This window comes from Bos javanicus, chromosome 20 (genome assembly GCF_032452875.1).
Source record: "Bos javanicus breed banteng chromosome 20, ARS-OSU_banteng_1.0, whole genome shotgun sequence".
Classification (NCBI taxonomy): Eukaryota; Metazoa; Chordata; class Mammalia; order Artiodactyla; family Bovidae; genus Bos; species Bos javanicus.
Genome location: NC_083887.1, coordinates 4,703,647 through 4,720,753, shown reverse-complemented (window position 1 = coordinate 4,720,753; position 17,107 = coordinate 4,703,647). Strand labels below are relative to the sequence as shown.

At 41.1% G+C, this 17,107-nt stretch overlaps 1 protein-coding gene across 4 annotated transcripts in view; it reads right to left on the bottom strand.

Moving 5' to 3' along the window:
• CREBRF (CREB3 regulatory factor) overlaps positions 1–17,107 on the bottom strand; it is a 64,999-nt gene that overhangs the window by 21,009 nt on the left and 26,883 nt on the right. For all 4 annotated transcript variants that reach the window (XM_061393227.1, XM_061393226.1, XM_061393230.1 and 1 more), the window contains 4 exons: positions 15,828–16,914; positions 9,266–9,460; positions 7,125–7,314; positions 5,622–5,695 (listed from right to left, as the gene is read on the bottom strand). In XM_061393227.1, the coding sequence (XP_061249211.1) occupies positions 5,622–5,695; positions 7,125–7,314; positions 9,266–9,460; positions 15,828–16,914 (1,546 nt within the window). The remainder of the gene's footprint in view (positions 1–5,621; positions 5,696–7,124; positions 7,315–9,265; positions 9,461–15,827; positions 16,915–17,107) is intronic.

Sequence of the window (17,107 nt, the reverse complement as noted above, 5' to 3'; positions counted from 1 at the left end):
GGGGAGGGGAAGTAATTTAAAACTACATGCAGGGACAATATATTAAAAAATGTGTCACTAAACAAGGAAAGCACAGCTGACTCCCTAAACCACATGAAATAAGAAATTTATGCTTGTTTCTCAAATAAACAAGAGAGAAAACCATTCACTCAAATATAAATAACGACATTTACATGCAGGCTGGACTGATGAGAAGCAAAAAGCTTCTCCATCCTCAATAGGTAAAGCAAATCACCTCACTGTTTAAAAGTGAGAAGAGCACTAAAAACTGAAACAGCAGAACAGCTCTTCCCAACCTGGGCAGTGTCCATTCCAGAACATTGGGGACAGGCGGGGCAGAGGTGAAGGGCTCTACCATCAAAAACTTCTAGGTGAGGAGATAAAAGCATCTGGCTCAGAAAGTGAGGACCAACCTTAAATTTCTAAGTCAGTCAGGCGCTCAGTTGTGTCAGAGTGTTTCATGACTCCATGAACTTTGGCCCGCCAGGCTGCTCTGTCCATGGAATTCTCCAGGCAAGAATACTGAAGAGGGTAGCCATTCCCTTCTCCAGGGGGTCTTCCCAACCCAGAGATAGAACCTGGGTTTCCTGCATGCAGGCGGATTCTTTACTGTCTGAGCCACCAGGGAAGCCCGAAGTCTCTTAAGAGATCCCTCCTGTTCTGAGTTCATGATCATCCAAGAATCTTCCAAAATTGTAACCTTACATAGCTTGTCTGGGGATAAACTATGTTAATCAGGATGAAGGTCCTGTCCTCTTCGTAGCTTTACGTCTCATTCTGAGTCAACAAATCTACATTTGACTCACAGAGCTCACAGAGTTCCTGTGAGCCTTGGTAGAAGGAATCAAGAGGAGGAGGAGGTTTGGCAGCATAGGACAGGATGAGGACCACAGTTGTGGGCCCTGAAGCCAGTCCTTGGAACAGTGCTAGTTGATGACAAATTAAAATAGGCAAGGACAATACAGTACATTTTTCATAAACCTAACTTTAGTCTGAGAGTATGCCTGTCTTAATTTTCTAACACTAAAATATTCTTCCCTGTATGAAATGACAGTAATTGTAGATATTCTTTTTAATGTCCTCATGTGGCAAAATATAAAGTTTGCAGCCCTATGGTTCCCAAGTCCCAAAATTTGTTCCCAATGTCACTGATTTTAGAAACCATTGGGTCAATAGGTAATGGATAAAAGTGTTCCACAAAGCAGTAACAGTGACTCGCAGATATTTAGAGGAATCAAGGGCACCATTCCCTTGAGAGATATATGCATGTTCCATGGGAAGAACTTGCAAACCCCATGCAATCTGGCAGAAACCAACACAGTATTGTAAAGCAATTATCCTTCAATTAAAAATAAGTAAATTTAATTATAAAAAATATATACATGTGGCAAAATACACAGAAGTAGCAACTACTACATTGCTTCTAACATGTCTTCTAAACCAAGTCAAGGTTGCGCTTCTCAACACTGGAAAAGAGAAGCTTGTAAGACAGATGTGGAAGAGAGAAATGAATGAGAAGGTCCTTTTCCTCTGTTCTGACTAATTGAGAAGAAAATACACCTAGAGATAAGTTTTTTTTCCTACATGAAAATATCTACAGGCTTTAAGTTAGCTTTGGGAATAATAAAAATTAAAGGCCATCAAAAACTCAATTTGAAACAGAGGAATACATTCAGAAATATACATATTCCTGGCTCTTAACCAATTTCCCAATTGTTCCCCACCCCAGAACACAGAAAATATGTGCTTGTGGGCTTACACATACATATATACAAGCACAAAAATATATGGCCATACAGATGTGTATGATTATGGATAAATTTATTAACTGAACAACACACAGTTATATGCCTACATGCATCCAGAGAAAAAGAGACCCAGGAAGGTTCCAGTAACCAACCACATCTCCCTGCATTATGAGTCAGCTGGGTTCTATTATAAAATGAAATAAGAATGCCCGTGACATTGCAATCATTATATATATACTTCAGTTAAGTTCAGTTGCTCAGTCATGTCTGACTCTTTGTGACCCCATGGACTGCAGCACGCCAGGCCTCCCTGTCCATCACCAACTCCCGGAGCTTTACTCAAACTCATGTCCATTGAGTTGGTGATGCCATCCAACCATCTCATCCTCTGGTCCCCTTCCCCTCCTGCCTTCAATCTTCCCCAGCATCAGGGTCTTTTCCAATGAGTTAGTTCTTCACATCAGGTGGCCAAAGTATTGAAGTTTCAGCTTCAGCATCAGTTCTTCCAATGAACATTCAGGGCTGATTTCCTTTAGGATGGACTGGTTGGATCTCCTTGCAGTCCAAGGAACTCTCAAGAGTCTTCTCCAACACTACAGTTCAAAAGCATCAATTCTTTGGTGCTCAGCTTTCTTTATAGTTCAACTCTCACATCCATACATGACCACTGGAAAAACCATAGCCTTGACTAGATGGACCTTTGTTGGCAAAGTAACGTTTCTGCTTTTTCACATGCTGTCTAAGTTGGTCTAACTTTTCTTCCAAGGAGTAAGCATCTTTTAATTTCATGGCTGCACTCACCAGCTGTAGTGATTTTGCTGCTGCTGCTGCTAAGTCGCTTCAGTCATGTCCGACTCTGTGCGACCCCACAGACGGAAGCCCACCAGGCTCCCCGTCCCTGGGATTCTCCAGGCAAGAACAGTGCAGTGGGTTGCCATTTCTGCCGGGAGCCGGCATATTGCATATTGAGTGCATATTGCATATTGAGTGCAGCACTTTCCACAGCATCATCTTTCAGGATCTGGAATAGCTCAACTGGAATTCTATCACTGCCGGGAGCCAGCGTGAGGAACTCTGCCCGTGGCAAACGTCATGAGGAAGGAGGCTCGGCATACACAAAGGTGGGATCGAGCCTGAGGAGTCCCCGTGGAAATTCTCGAGCATCTACCCCCAAAACTAGAGTCTGCCTACTTTCTGCTTTGTGCCTTCACCTACACCTCTGACTTTATGGGGGACTATCCCCCACTACCTCTCTCTGAAAAAAAGAGTTAGCTTACAGCTCCAGTTAATAATTCCTGGGTGTGACAGTGTTTCAACCTACAAACTCCTTTGGAAATCCTCTAGCCTGCTTGAATAGGTTTCTCCGGCCACATGTGATTGTTCAGAGCCTCCCAACTGTGAGAGGCAGGAGATGTTCTAAACCGTCTAAACACAGATTCCTTTGAGTAGTTAAAAGATTGATTAGAAATTGTATTGGTGAAGGGTTTTTCACTTGTTGGGCCAATGTTTGCTGCTAAGTTTCCATATCCCTTACCTGCTGTGTCCCTGGCAGTGTAATGATTAATATAATTGGTGTAAGTAGTAGCTTTAATGTTTGTAACCTTGGACCCTTGAGTTAATTCTTTTTTGTTGTAGCCCACCACACCTTTGCCCTATAGGAATGCAACTTTAATGCTTTTTGGAGGGTGGCGCCTGCCTAATCACCTTTAGAGAAAAATAAGTTTTCTGAAGAAAGGGTCTTAAAATGTTAACAGGCCTCCGGGCCAGAAGATGATGCAAATCACCTAAACTTTTGCATATGATTAAGTTTGCAGGAAGAAAGCCTGGCTTACTGCAGGACTCTACCCCTTCCCCCATTATCCTCTATGCATAACTTAAGGTATAAAAACTACTTTGGAAAATAAAGTGCAGGCCTTGTTCACCGAAACTTGGTCTCCCCATGTAGTTCTTTCTCTCACCTTCTGGCTGAATTATTCAGCCTCTTTTCTCCACTGAATTTCCTCACTGAGCTATCCTCATTCTATTACTCTTTATATCTTTGATGAATATTTAAATAAATAGGTCGTCGATGCTGTCTCTCCTTCGAATAGCATGGATCAGCCGGGGCTGGACCCCGGCACATTTCCTTCTCCAATGCATGAAAGTGAAAAATGAAAGTGAAGTCGCTCAGTCGTGTCCAACCCTCAGCGACCCCATGGATTGCAGCCTTCCAGGCTCCTCCATCCATGGGATTTTCCAGGCAAGAGTACTAGAGTGGGGTGCCACTGCCTTCTCCACCAAGGCAGGAGACTCAGGTTCAGCCCCTCGGTCAGGAAGGTCTCCCAGAGAAGGAAATGGCAACCCACTCCAGTATTCTTGCCTGGAGAATCCCAAGGACAGAGGAGCCTGAGGGGTTACAGTCTGTGGGGTCACAAAGAGCTGGGCACGACTTAGTGACTGAGCACACACGCATGCACAACACTTACTGAACACTTATGTGCCAGACATCAAATTATGCTGGAGTTAAGAAAATCTCTGGAAACAAATAATAATCAATCATTTAGCCACTGTTCCACTTTCAGATACAGCTTAGCCCAACAGCTAACTGACAGTGAAGAGGACAATTTTAGAGGCAAAGGAACATATGAGCTCTTATGACATGAGGCATAAGGAAGAGTAACCAGGAAAGGGGGAGGGAGGGGCGGTCCTTATTATGGAAGATCAAAAGCAGAGCTTCCCCACCCTCTAGTTCACTATAAAAGGGTTCCAAGTGTGTGAGATAATGATTTGCTTTCCCTGGTGGCTCAGCTGGTAAACAATCCGCCTGCAATGCAGGAGACCTGGGTTCGATCCCTGGGTCAGGAAGATCCCCTGGAGAAAGGAACAGCTACCCACTCCAGTATTCTGGCCTGGAGAATTCCATGGACTATATAGTCCATGGGGTTGCAAAGAGTTGGACACAACTGAACGATTTTCACTTTCATTTTCAACCCACAGGGACCTCCTCCCATGAGCAGCCTACTCCGTTATACTCCAGGATACCTTAGAGATGACACCTTTCTGCATGTGCCAGGATGTGAAATATCAGGAAGCACTGATCTAAACCAACGGATCCCAAGTAAGTACTAGAATGGCTGTGTAAGAGTAATCTGGGGTAACATTAAAAATATGGATTTGGGGGTTCTACTTGCATAGATTATAGTTCAGAGAACCTGGGGAGAAGTCTAGAAATCTGTAGTTTAATATGTACACACAGATGATTCTAATGAGCAATCACATTTGTAAAACACATTTCCAAACTATCCATTCAAAGGTTAAAATATACATTAGTCAATAAAACTGGCTAACTTCACACATAACTGTAAAATTGAAGTCAGAGTTTACCATGGTCACAAGAGGAGATCTGGCTTGGGGAGCCACAGATAGACACTAAGAGAAGAACATGAATAAATAAGAGTATAGCTTACTGAATGGATGAACAAAAAACAGAGGCTGGCCTGGACTTCCCTGGAAGTACAGTAGACAAGAATCTATCTGCTAGTACGGGCAGTACAGGTTTGATCTCTGGTCCAGGGAGATTCCATATGCCACAGGGCAACTAAAGGCCGTGCAAAAGTACTGAGCCCAAGATCTGGAGGCTCCGAGTCTCAACTACGGAGCCCACAGGCTGCAAGAACAGAAGCCCATGCACCTAGAGCCTGAGCTCCGTAACAAAAGAAAGCCCGAGGCGGCGACCAACACCCAGTGCTACCAAAGACAAAGCTTAAATCAAAGCGGCTGGCAGAAAGCTGGGCAGAATACAGGGAAAGCAAGAAACAAAACCAAAAATAATAAAAAGAGAGCAGTCAGCAAGGTAGATGGAAATTAATCAAATTCGTGTAAGTGTAGGCTTACCATATTCTGTGTTGAGGCCCCATAATTTCACTTTATTAGCTTCATACTGCGCTTTTTTCTTTAACCGACAAGCCCTGGGAAAGGAAGGAGCAATTACTTCATTTGTTTTTTTAAAGTGAACATTCAGAATATGCTTTTTGCTACTGTCATTTTCTAATAGCAACCAAAAAAATCACTGTCTACTGATGTTTACATCAAGGGCCTCAATTACCCAAAACATACAATATAATCGTTTATCTAAACTTATTTCTTAAAATTTCACCATTCAAAAAATAAAGCTATGGCTAATATACCAAAATAAACAGAAAGTGACAATCAAGTGTTGTAAAAAATGTGAAGTAAGTGAACCCTCATATGTTGCTTGAGGGAATGTAGAACAGTACATACAGCTACTTTGGAAAATAGTAAATATTTTTTTAATTTACTTCATTACTTTGGAAACAGCTACTTTGGCATTTTCTTATAAAGTTAAACACACTAGGTATTTACCCAAGAGAAATGAAAACTTATGTTCACATAAACACCTGTAAGTGTGTGTGTGTGTGTGTGTGTGCGCTCAGCTGCTCTGTTGTGTCCAACTCTTTGAGACCCCATGGACTGCAGCCTGCCAGGCTCCTCTGTCCATGGGATTTTTCAGGCAAGAATACCAGAGTAGGTTGTCATTTCCTCCTCCTGGGGATCTTGCCAACCTAGGGAATGAACCCGCATCTCCCACACTAGCAGACAGATTCTTCACCACTAAGCCCCCTGAGAAACTCAAGGAAACGTTTATGGTGACTTTATTTGTAACTGCCAATAATTAGAAACTACTCAACTATCCTTCACCTGGTGAACAGATACACTGAAGTATTAATATATCACTTCAAAGGACTAGTACCATCAATAAAGAGTATCAAACTGTTAGTCCACACAACATGGATGAATCTCAAATTCATCCTGTGTGAAATCAAAGCCAGACTCAAAGGATGCACAGAATGATTTCATCTGTATTCTAGAAAAGGCACAACTGTAGGAACAGAAAACAGATCGGTGGTTGGGAGGAGTCAGGGTGAGAGAAGGAGTTCACTTTTACAAAGAGGCAAAGGAAAATTTTTAAGGTGATAACAACATTCAGTATCTTGATTATGGTTGTGGTTACATAATTGTAACCACAAAACTCACAGAAGAATACACTATAAGGGAAGACAAGTAAATTATACTCAATTAAAAAAAACCCTGACTTGTTGCAAAACAAACAAAAAATAAAGCTATGATAAAATTTTTCATTTTTATACTACAATATAAGGCCCTTGAGTTCATTCACTTCTCCCCCTTAAAAACTTATTCCATGAAGCATAAGTACCATCATTTATTTTCAAAGGAAAAATTATAATACTCTCATTGTTCTATTTATAAAAGGATATTTCTGAAAAAAATGGCTGAAGGCCATCTCCTCTATGAAAGCTCACTGAAGTCTAACCTCACCTCCCTTCAACTACATGAGTGAACATGATTACCATTTACCTGGAAGCCAGCTTATTTTTCTCCTTCCTTGACCTTGGCCGGGCTGTTAGGGGAAGCTCACTGACTGGAGTCAGATCACTAATCACTTTATTCAGCTTCCGCAGTTCGTTGCCTATCTGGAGCAGTTTTTTAGGGTTTGGAGTTAGGTCTTCCACATCTGTTCTCCGAGACTTCTTGACTGCATATTTTCCTACAGATGATTTAAAAGAAGTTTAAGTGAGATCATTTTATTTAACAAGAGATACATTTTCTATAGACATTTAAAAATCCATCTCTCTCTTCCCTTTTCTTTTTCAGCATATGAACAATCTACGGAAGGAGGGCTGGACTCCTCTTCTTCCCACCTTGTGACAGCAAGAAATGGAGGTAATATGGCACAACTCTATCCTTTTCCCAGCCCTTCTCCATCTTAAGGTTTGCAGCCCCACTATGACAGATTCTTAATTGTCTGCTGCTCCTGCTGCATCTCTTCAGTCGTGTCCGACTCTGTGCGACCCCATAGACGGCAGCCCACCAGGCTTCCCGTCCCTGCATGGAAGTAATAATCAAATCTCAGGACTATAGTGCAAGCTCATCTGCACATAAAAATCAGGGCTCGGATATAGTATATGGTCAGCAACAAATTTGGAAATTTTACCCAAACCAAGATGTTTATACTGCTATGACTGAAAATATGTCAGACCTATATATTCCTGTGTTGAACTCAAAAGTCCAGCAAATAAGGATTGCCTTTTCAGAAACTCTGTCTTCAGTCAGTTTGATACACAACAGTACCCAAGACTCAGAAAGACCTTCCCTACCACTGCAGGCAAGAGGGATGGCTCTGTCCTCTGACGGCAATACCCTGAACAACTTTCCTAGAACTCATTACATGCTACCTGGACCTGTTTATTGGACCTGTCTTTTCATTTCTGGCAGAAAACTGATCCCAAGTTAAAAACCAGGTCTTCCATTCACTGAAAGGTAGTAGAATACAGACCTGAGTGCTATGGAAAGGGAAAATGAGGTACAAATATACTTCTGATACACCATCTGTGTCACAAACGCTTAGCAACTTAAATCTGTAGCAGGAGCAACTAATAAACTGTTTATTGAGCTTCAGACCTACTAGTGCCCTCTACCTTCTCAGTACAGACTTTGGATTAAGGTAAAAATAAAATTTGTGCAGAAGAAATTCTACTCAATTACATCCTCTTGGGTTCATAGTCGAAATCTGGCCTAAGACTATAAGCTTCTCCTGATTCCTACTGTTTAGTGTTTCCTACTCCATTCCTTCTCTTCACAATTATTCTTTCTTTTCCTTTCCATTCTCTCTTCTCCCACCACAATTTTGATTCCTATCTCCCTGTTTACATTTAGGCCTGGAGACTGGATAAGAATGAAAGACAGAGGTGCCGGAGCCCATTCTCTTCCTCCTCAATCCTTCTTTCTTGCTAACAGCAGCTGCAACAGGTCAGCAATCAGCAGGCTCCTGGTCATTTCCTGGGTAGGACAGGTAGACTAAGAAGTGACTAGAAATCATTTTTACGCAAGCTTTCCTCCTTGTTTAGGTGATGGCTGTTAAAACTGAAAAAAGCTATTCACTAATGAAGAGCAATCACAGCAAATACAGAAGCTCTATTGCTCTACTCTCCCATTTGTTAGGAGGGGTTGAACCTATATATAATGTTTAATGATTAAGTATTGTGATTTACTATCTCTATTTGAAAGTGACTTAAAATATTAGGGACAGATGGTTACTAAGACTTACCATGGTGATCATGAAATGAACTGAAAGCGACTCAGTCGTGTCTGACTCTCTGCAACCCCATGGACTATACAATCCATGGAATTCTCCAGGCCAGAATACTGGAGTGGGTAGCCTTTCTGTTCTCCAGGGGATCTTCCCAACCCAGGGACCTAACCCTGATCTCCCACATCACAGGCAGATTCTCCACCAGCTGAGACACAAGGGGACCCCTTGCGGTGTGCATGGTGCACGCAAACGTCACTACGTAATATACCTGAAACTACAATAATGTAATATTGAATGTCCACTATATTTTAAAAATAAGAAGAAGAAATAAAGAAAGAAAAAAGAAGGAAAGGAAGGAAGGAAGGGAGGGACACACACAACACGTATGATCAAAATCCCCTCTCACCATGGTGTAAGCCGTTTTTCTGATACATGTTACTTGGCAAGGTCTCTCGGTTCCATTCAGATGGCCTCAGCATCCTCTCTTGCTGTGATGGTGTGAGTTGCTCACTGTACTCCCAGAAGTACCTTCTTTTACCTCTCTTCCGAGAGGTAACTGAAGTCATCTCCTTCAAGTCTTCCACAGAATCATTTTCATAGCCTTAAAAAAAGAAAATGCCCACCCCCCAATACTTCTTAAGTTTCACAAATTTTAATAAACTAAGCAAGAAAAACAAAAAGATTCCTTCTATTTACTACTTGACACATTTCACCTGAAAACATCATTAGCATGTCAGAGAATAAACAAAATCTGTAAAAATGACATTTAATATAGATATTTCTAACTCATAAAATATTCAGAGATTAATAAACAGAAATAACTACACTGTGTATCTTCCTTAGGTTTCTCTTTGGTTAGTACACAACACTTTTTTTGTATCATCACATAAGATTGAGAGAATAATGAAATCCAGCTACAGGAAGACAATCCAATCTAAAAATGGGCAGAGACCTAAGTGTACATTTCCCCAAAGAAGACATACGGATAGCCAATAGGCACACGAAAAAGATGCTCAATGTCGCTACTTGTCAAAGAAACACAGATCAAAACCACAATGGGTAACACCTCTCACCAGTCAGAATGGCCGTCATTAAAAAGTCCACAAGCAATAAATGCTGGAGAGGATGTGCATGTTGACGGAAATGTAAGTTGGTAGAGGCACTATGGAAAACAGTATGAAGGATCCTTCAAAAACTAAAAAGAGAGTTGCCACAGGATTCAGCAATTCCACTCCCAGGCATATATCCAAAGAAAACTCTAGTTCAAAAAGATACACGCACCACAATGTTCACAGCAGCACTATTTATAATAGCCAAGACTTGGAAGCAACCTAAATGCCCATCAACCGTTGAATGGGTAAAGAAGATAGAATACTACTCAGCCATAAAAAAGAACAAAACCATGCCATCTGCAACAACATGGACAGAAGTACAGATTATCATATTAAGTGAAGTCATACAAAGAAAAATAAATATCATATGATATCACTTATATGTAGAATCTAAAATATGATACAAATGAACTTATTTTACAAAAGAGACTCAGTTCAGTTCAGTGCAGTTCAGTCGCTCAGTTGTGTCCGACTCTTTGCGACCCCATGAATCGCAGCACACCAGGCCTCCCTGTCCATCACCAACTCCCGGAGTTCACTGAGACTCGCATCCATTGAGTCAGTGATGCCATCCAGCCATCTCACCCTCTGTCGTCCCCTTCTCCTCCTGCCCCCAATCCCTCCCAGCATCAGAGTCTTTTCCAATGAGTCAACTCTTCACATGAGGTGGCCAGAGTACTGGAGTTTCAGCTTAAAACAGACTCATGGACATAGAAAATAAACCTGATTACCAAAGAGGAAAGTGGGGGGAGGAATAAATTAAGAGTTTGGGATCTGTGGACAGAAACTACTATATATAAACAAAAGATACTACTGCATAGTAGGGGACTATCTACAATATCCTATAATAGCCTATAGAGAAAAGAATATGAAAAAGATTTTATGTGTACATAACTCAGGCACTTAGCTGTATACTAGAGACTAACGCAACACTGCATGAATCAACTATGTTTCAACTTTTAGAAAAGGAAATGCAGTCTCTACCATTAGTTAATGATGGTACTTAGAGACTATACAATTTCTTTGATGTCTTTATGTATTTGAAACATTTCCAGACAGAAAGCTGTTGCATTTCTCGGATGGTAACCTACCAGGCAGAATTCTGTCAGGCAGCAGTGCAGTGGTTTTCTTCCTACTTCCCACCCTATCCTTTTTGTAAAAGTACAAGAATGACAGTTCTCACACAGGCTATTCAAATAAAAACATATGCCTATTCTAACTAATATTTTATCAGAAGCGATTTGAATTTACTTCACTTTTTAAGAACCTATCTTCCCTACTAAAAGGAAGTTTCAAAAAAAATTCTGGGCCACTGGAACTACTGGTTTGACCCAATACAGGATGATCTGTAAAACTAAAATACCCTCAGAGCACATCCATCTTAAAAGTACAAATGGGCTGTGCACAGAATATGTTGTTGTTCGCTAAGTCACATCTGACTCTGTGACCTCATGGACTGTATGTAGCACACCACGCTCCTCTGTCCTCCACTATCTCCCGGAGTTAGTTCAAATCCATGTCCACTGAGTCGGTGATGCTATCTAACCATCTCATCCTCTGCTACCCTCTTCTCCTTTTGTCTCCAATCTTTCTCAGCATCAGGGTCTTTTTCAACAAGTCGACTCACTCTTCACCATCAGGTGGCCAAAGTATTAGAGCTGCAGCAACAGTCCTTCCAATGAATATTCAGGGTTAGTTCCCTCTGGGATTGACTGGTTTGATCTCCTTGCAGTTCAAGGGACTCTCAAGTCTTCTGTAGCACCACAATTTGAAAACATCAATTCTTTGGCACTCAGCCTTCTTTCTGGTACAGCTCTCACATCCATACATGACTACTGGAAAAACCATAGCTTTGACTATACCTCAACACAGACAGGTGCACCAACTGAAACACTCCCATCAGTGTCAAGAACTGGCGTCCCACATTTAAGTGTGCTTTGACTATACCTCAACACAGACAGGTGCACCAACTGAAACACTCCCATCAGTGTCAAGAACTGGCGTCCCACATTTAAGTGTTCTTGCCCGGAGAATCCCAGGGACGGGGAAGCCTGGTGGGCTGTCGTCTATGGGGTCGCACAGAGTCGGACATGACTGAAGTGACTTAGCAGTAGCAGCAGCCCAAAGTATAAAGGAAACACTTTCACATGTAACTTTCTCAGGCAACCCATCCCCCCGACACTTTATTTGATATGTTCCTCAGGTGGCCTAGATTTCTGGGAAAACACTGTCTCTCTCATTTAAGGAATGTACTCACATATTTTGTGAGTACTCACAGGTATTTCATCTGAGGCTTCTAAGAACCTGGTAGGAAGAGGTTATTAACCCTATTTACACAAACATGCTCATGGAGGTTTAAGTGATTTGGCAAAGCTGGGACTGGCTCAGGCCCCACGACTCCAGCTCCAATTTGGCTTCCTACTTTTCCTGTATCTATCCAGTTGAGTGGTCTGAATAGAATTTTTTTCCCGTATATATTCCATGTTAAATCCAAACCGTCATTAGGATTTGGACTTCTCCTCTCCTATCCAAATTAGTTATCAGTTTTGCTTAATTCATATGTCCAGCCTTTTTCCAAAACAGTTTTTAAGGGTATCCATTTTCTTTAACCTAAAATTTTCTAAAGTATATACCATAAATTCACAATAACATGTGTGCACACATAAATACACACACAAAGGATTTGTTAAAGTCTTTCAATTAAAAGACTACTGTGATCAAGTAGCATGCAGAAAAGTTATTCAATATATTCCAAGATCACTGGTCTTGCATTTAAGATGATTAAATATTTCTCCAAGTGTGTTCATAGGAACACTATTGCTGTAAACTATGCCCTCAATCCCAAGTGAGCTCTGTGGTCAAAGAAATTTTAAGAAGCGCTCATCTCGCCTCTCTCACAAGTCACAGCGCACAGAAGAGCAGCAGACCAAGAGACCCCAGCAGCACACAGGCCCACTAAACCTCAAGCTACATGAAGACAAGAGTCGTGCCAATTCTGCTGACCTCTGCACAGCCAACAATTAGTACACATAGCCTCCAACACAAGACAGATACACCCCCCACTGTTTTTTTAAACAAATCAGTGATTTGTTTAATGTACAAATGTACATTTCCCATGGAGACTTTTCTGTTTTCTTTTCATTTGATGGATCACCATATTGATCTAATTCATTCCTTCCTGACACAATTACCAAAAGGTAGTCAAAAAGGTGACACAGACGCCTAAAAGTCTGATCACACACCTTTGATTAGTGCAGGTTACTGCCATTAAGCTGGTAAAGCCTATCATGAAAATGTTTAGTAGGAATTACAAACTAAACTCTCATTCTGGGGACCTAAATCTTAGTCTTACAACCATGTAATTCCATGACCCCAAACAGTTGTTGCCTGTCCTCAGAACAGGCTCTATTAAAACTTGGGAGCAAGTCCAGAGCAGGGACTGAAACTCCATTTTACACCTTTCCTGGGGCTTTGTAGACTCAGGCACTGTTGTAGCCAACTGCCAAGAAACAGCATCAAGGGAGCTAGTCATCACAAAAGGGCCTTTGTACACTGTCTGCTGCAAATTAAACCAATCAACCCACTCTAAAACTAGCACTCTCAAGAAACTATAACCATCCCACTTTTCTGCTTCAAAGAATTTCTTCTTGCCTCTCACCAATTCACATTTGTATTCTTAAAGTAGCCTGTTTAGCTCTTTTTTCCAAGAAGGGAAATTTTCATTAGCAAATGTGAATAAATCCCCAAAATACCACAAAATATCATTGATTTGAGGTTAAAGCATTTCATTTGTTGACATTTGTGAGACGCGTCCAAGTAATCCTAACCAAAGAGGTTTTACTTCAAGTCAACTGGAAGTGAGTGAATTAAATGCCATCCAAACATTTAGCATTGTTAAACAGCACCAAGAGGAAGGCTTCACCTTGCCAAGTGCCAGCTAATGCATCTCTGTTTTAAAGCGGTGTTGGCTGCTTAACACCAACAAACTCAAGAATCAGGGTTCTCCTACCAGGACAGGGCAAGAGAATGTGGCAGGACAGAAAAGCACCAGCTGTAACAAGGCTTGCCCTTCCCTACGAGAGTCAAAAGACAGAGAAAACGGAAATGCGAGTCAAGTTATGAAGTGGTTTCTCTTCATAGGCCTACTCATCTCTCAACACATTTATCCAGGTGAAACCAAGTCAAAAGATCAAGGATGAACTTAAACTGCAGTTAAAAGTCAAAGAAAAGTGGGAATTCCCTAGTGGTCTGGTGGTTAGGACTCCACGCTCTCAATGTCAAGGGCCCAGGTTCCATCCCTGGTCAGGGAACTAAGATCTCATCCAAAAAAAAAAAGTCAAAGCAAAGCAAACCTAAAACCAGAAGCAGAATAAACAGTATAGTCCTTGCCCACCTTGACTGGTGATGGCAGAATTTACTCCCTCAGGAATATTTAAAAGGAATATTTACATACTCCTTTTAGTGTCAACTGGTATAGAAATTTTTCTTCTCTACACTTTCCATTTACTAGTTATTACTCCTTGTCTTGATCCTTCCCCTCCCTTCTACCCTAATTCTAAATACGGGATTCAGAACAGTAGGGCTGACCTGTCAGGCTGTAAGGACCACCAACAGCACTCTGGTCTCCCCATGGGAGGGAGCTACGTAACTACCACTAACTGCAAAGACAACTCTCCTTCAAACACCTCAAAGCAGATTCATTAACTGGCTGAGAGAAAAGTTTTCTTGCTAAGTAGAAAAGACAACTGGTTCTATCGAGACTATACTGAGTACTAAAGTAAACCAAAGAAAATGCATAAACCCTGTTCCTCCACAGCAAAGTACCTTTTCCTTACTTGAAACTCCACCCAAGTCAAACAATTTAGTTGTATCAAATGCATAAATCTAAGCATTTATGCAACAGAAAAAGTTCACTAAGACGAAAGTCTCTCAGCAATAATACGCTTCACTGGCCACAATACAGCTACTGCTGCACCTGCTATGGCTCAAAAACCTTTCTGGAGATTAAATATCAATGTTTATATTGCCCCAAATTCCAACAACAAAAGGGTTCTCTTTGACAATTCATGAAGTTTTTAATAACTTGGTCTTTTATGTAGAAGTTATAGTATTAACATTATTTTTGAAGAATAACTTTCATTTAAATGTGAAGATCTTCACCTCTTTGTGAATTTTTAACTCTATGCCACTTGGAAATACCATTTTCATAAATAAAAACTGCATGAGCCAACCGTGACAAGAGCCCAGCCATGTACATGCTGAAGTGAACCAGTTCCCCACAGATTTCATTTTCTTTTTCCCTTTTATTTATAATGTGCTGTATATAAACAGAGCAGAGACTCCTTCATGCTCATTAAATTAAAGCATGTATTTTTCTTCAATGGAAAAATACTGTGCAAATGAAAGATGCAGCAGACACAAAGAAAAAGCTGTCTTTTACATTATTCATTAAACAGGCTTCGTTGGTTATTAGGCATGAGTAATACAAACCATCATCACTTGATTCACTATTCTTGGGATTCCAAACTTACCTTAAGTCTAACAGAGGGACAAAGGCAGAAATAGGAATATTTTTAAACCAATCAAGTTTGGCATCTTGGCACAGCTGCTAAAAGAGTGACAAATCAGGTCACTTAACATAAGATAAATTAAGAAGCAGCCCTCAAGGAACCAGCATATGAACCACACATGAGCAAGAATGATTATTTTAAAACTGTTTAAATAGATAAGAACAAGTATATATCCAAGCCAAGATACTAAGTCATTTAATCTCCAAACTCAGACAAAGAAAGTCCACAGCAAAACTATTTCAAGAGAGTAGGAAACAGTTTGGTAAGCCTCCAAATAATGTAATACCTGGTTCAGAGAAAGTGTCACTAATGTCATCATCCTTGTCATCTTCATAATCCTCTTCCTCTTCTTCCTCTTCCTCGTTTTCAGAAAGTTCGTGCTCGCTGCCAAATCCTTCATCGTGGTCCTCGTCATCAACATCCTCCTCATCCTCCTCATCCTCTTCAGGACTGCATTTGGTTGGCTGTTCACCCAAGTTGTCAGAGACAAAAAGGGAATAATTGTGCTCTTCTTTTTTCTGGGATGAATCTGAGACCGATGTGCTGGCAGAAAGGCTGCTACTCTCTCCTGCTGCAACTGACCCAGGCCCCTCCTGAGGCAGGGGACTGAGTAATAGTTCCTGGGTTTCTTTAAAAGGCAAAGCTGGAGTGGCATGACCCTGCAGAGGCTCCGTCCCTTTTTTCTCTGGTCTCTTGGCTACTGCACCACAGTAGCAGGTGTTTTCCTTTGCTGCATCTGCATGAACCTGGCTCAAGAGAGGCCGGCTCTGCTGCACTGGGTTGATCTTTACCTTTGCCTTTTTCACATAGTCTTTACATTCAACATGAAAGTTCACTTTCTCATTATGATACATGTTGGTCTTCACCATGATTTGTGTGCTTGAAGTGGGTTTACTTGCTTTTTGGACACAGTCTGACAAAGGGACCTCAGCTTGAAGAGTCTTAGAAGAACACACAGGGGCAGCTGCTCTGCTTGTGATCTTTTTACCAGGGAATGAAGAGGCCAAGGGATTTTGTTTGACACTGAAAAGTGAGTCAGGATAATAAAGGGAATCAGAAACAGACTGTGAGTCCTCGCTATTGAGCTGGGCCAGAGTTGGAGTTTTACTTATGACCTCTTCATCTTGGTAAGGGCTGGAAAAGTCATCAAGACCCAAGTAATCCACTTCTTTTGTTCCCCAGATGTCACAGCTGGTTAGTTTGGTGTACTTCGTTAAGTCTTCACAGTATGTATCCCACTGTTCCCAGTTTGAGGTTAAAGTACCCTCATTATCTAGGACATCTGTGAAAGACTCCAGATTTTCAATGTCTTTGCAGTCCTCCAAAGAAAGGAAGTTGTCTCTAGGATTCTGTTGGTAGTTCATCTCTCTATCCTGAGAAAGGTTAAAAAAAAAATTACATACCATATTTAAGGAAAACATTAATAACCTATATCCTCACTTTCATGTATCAGGTAAACAGTACTCAACCTTTGGTCTGTTTTAAGATAAAGACTACATACATGTCACTCTACCATTCCATATAGTATCATTTCCTTGGGCAAGGAAAAAAAAAAGAGGGAAACTA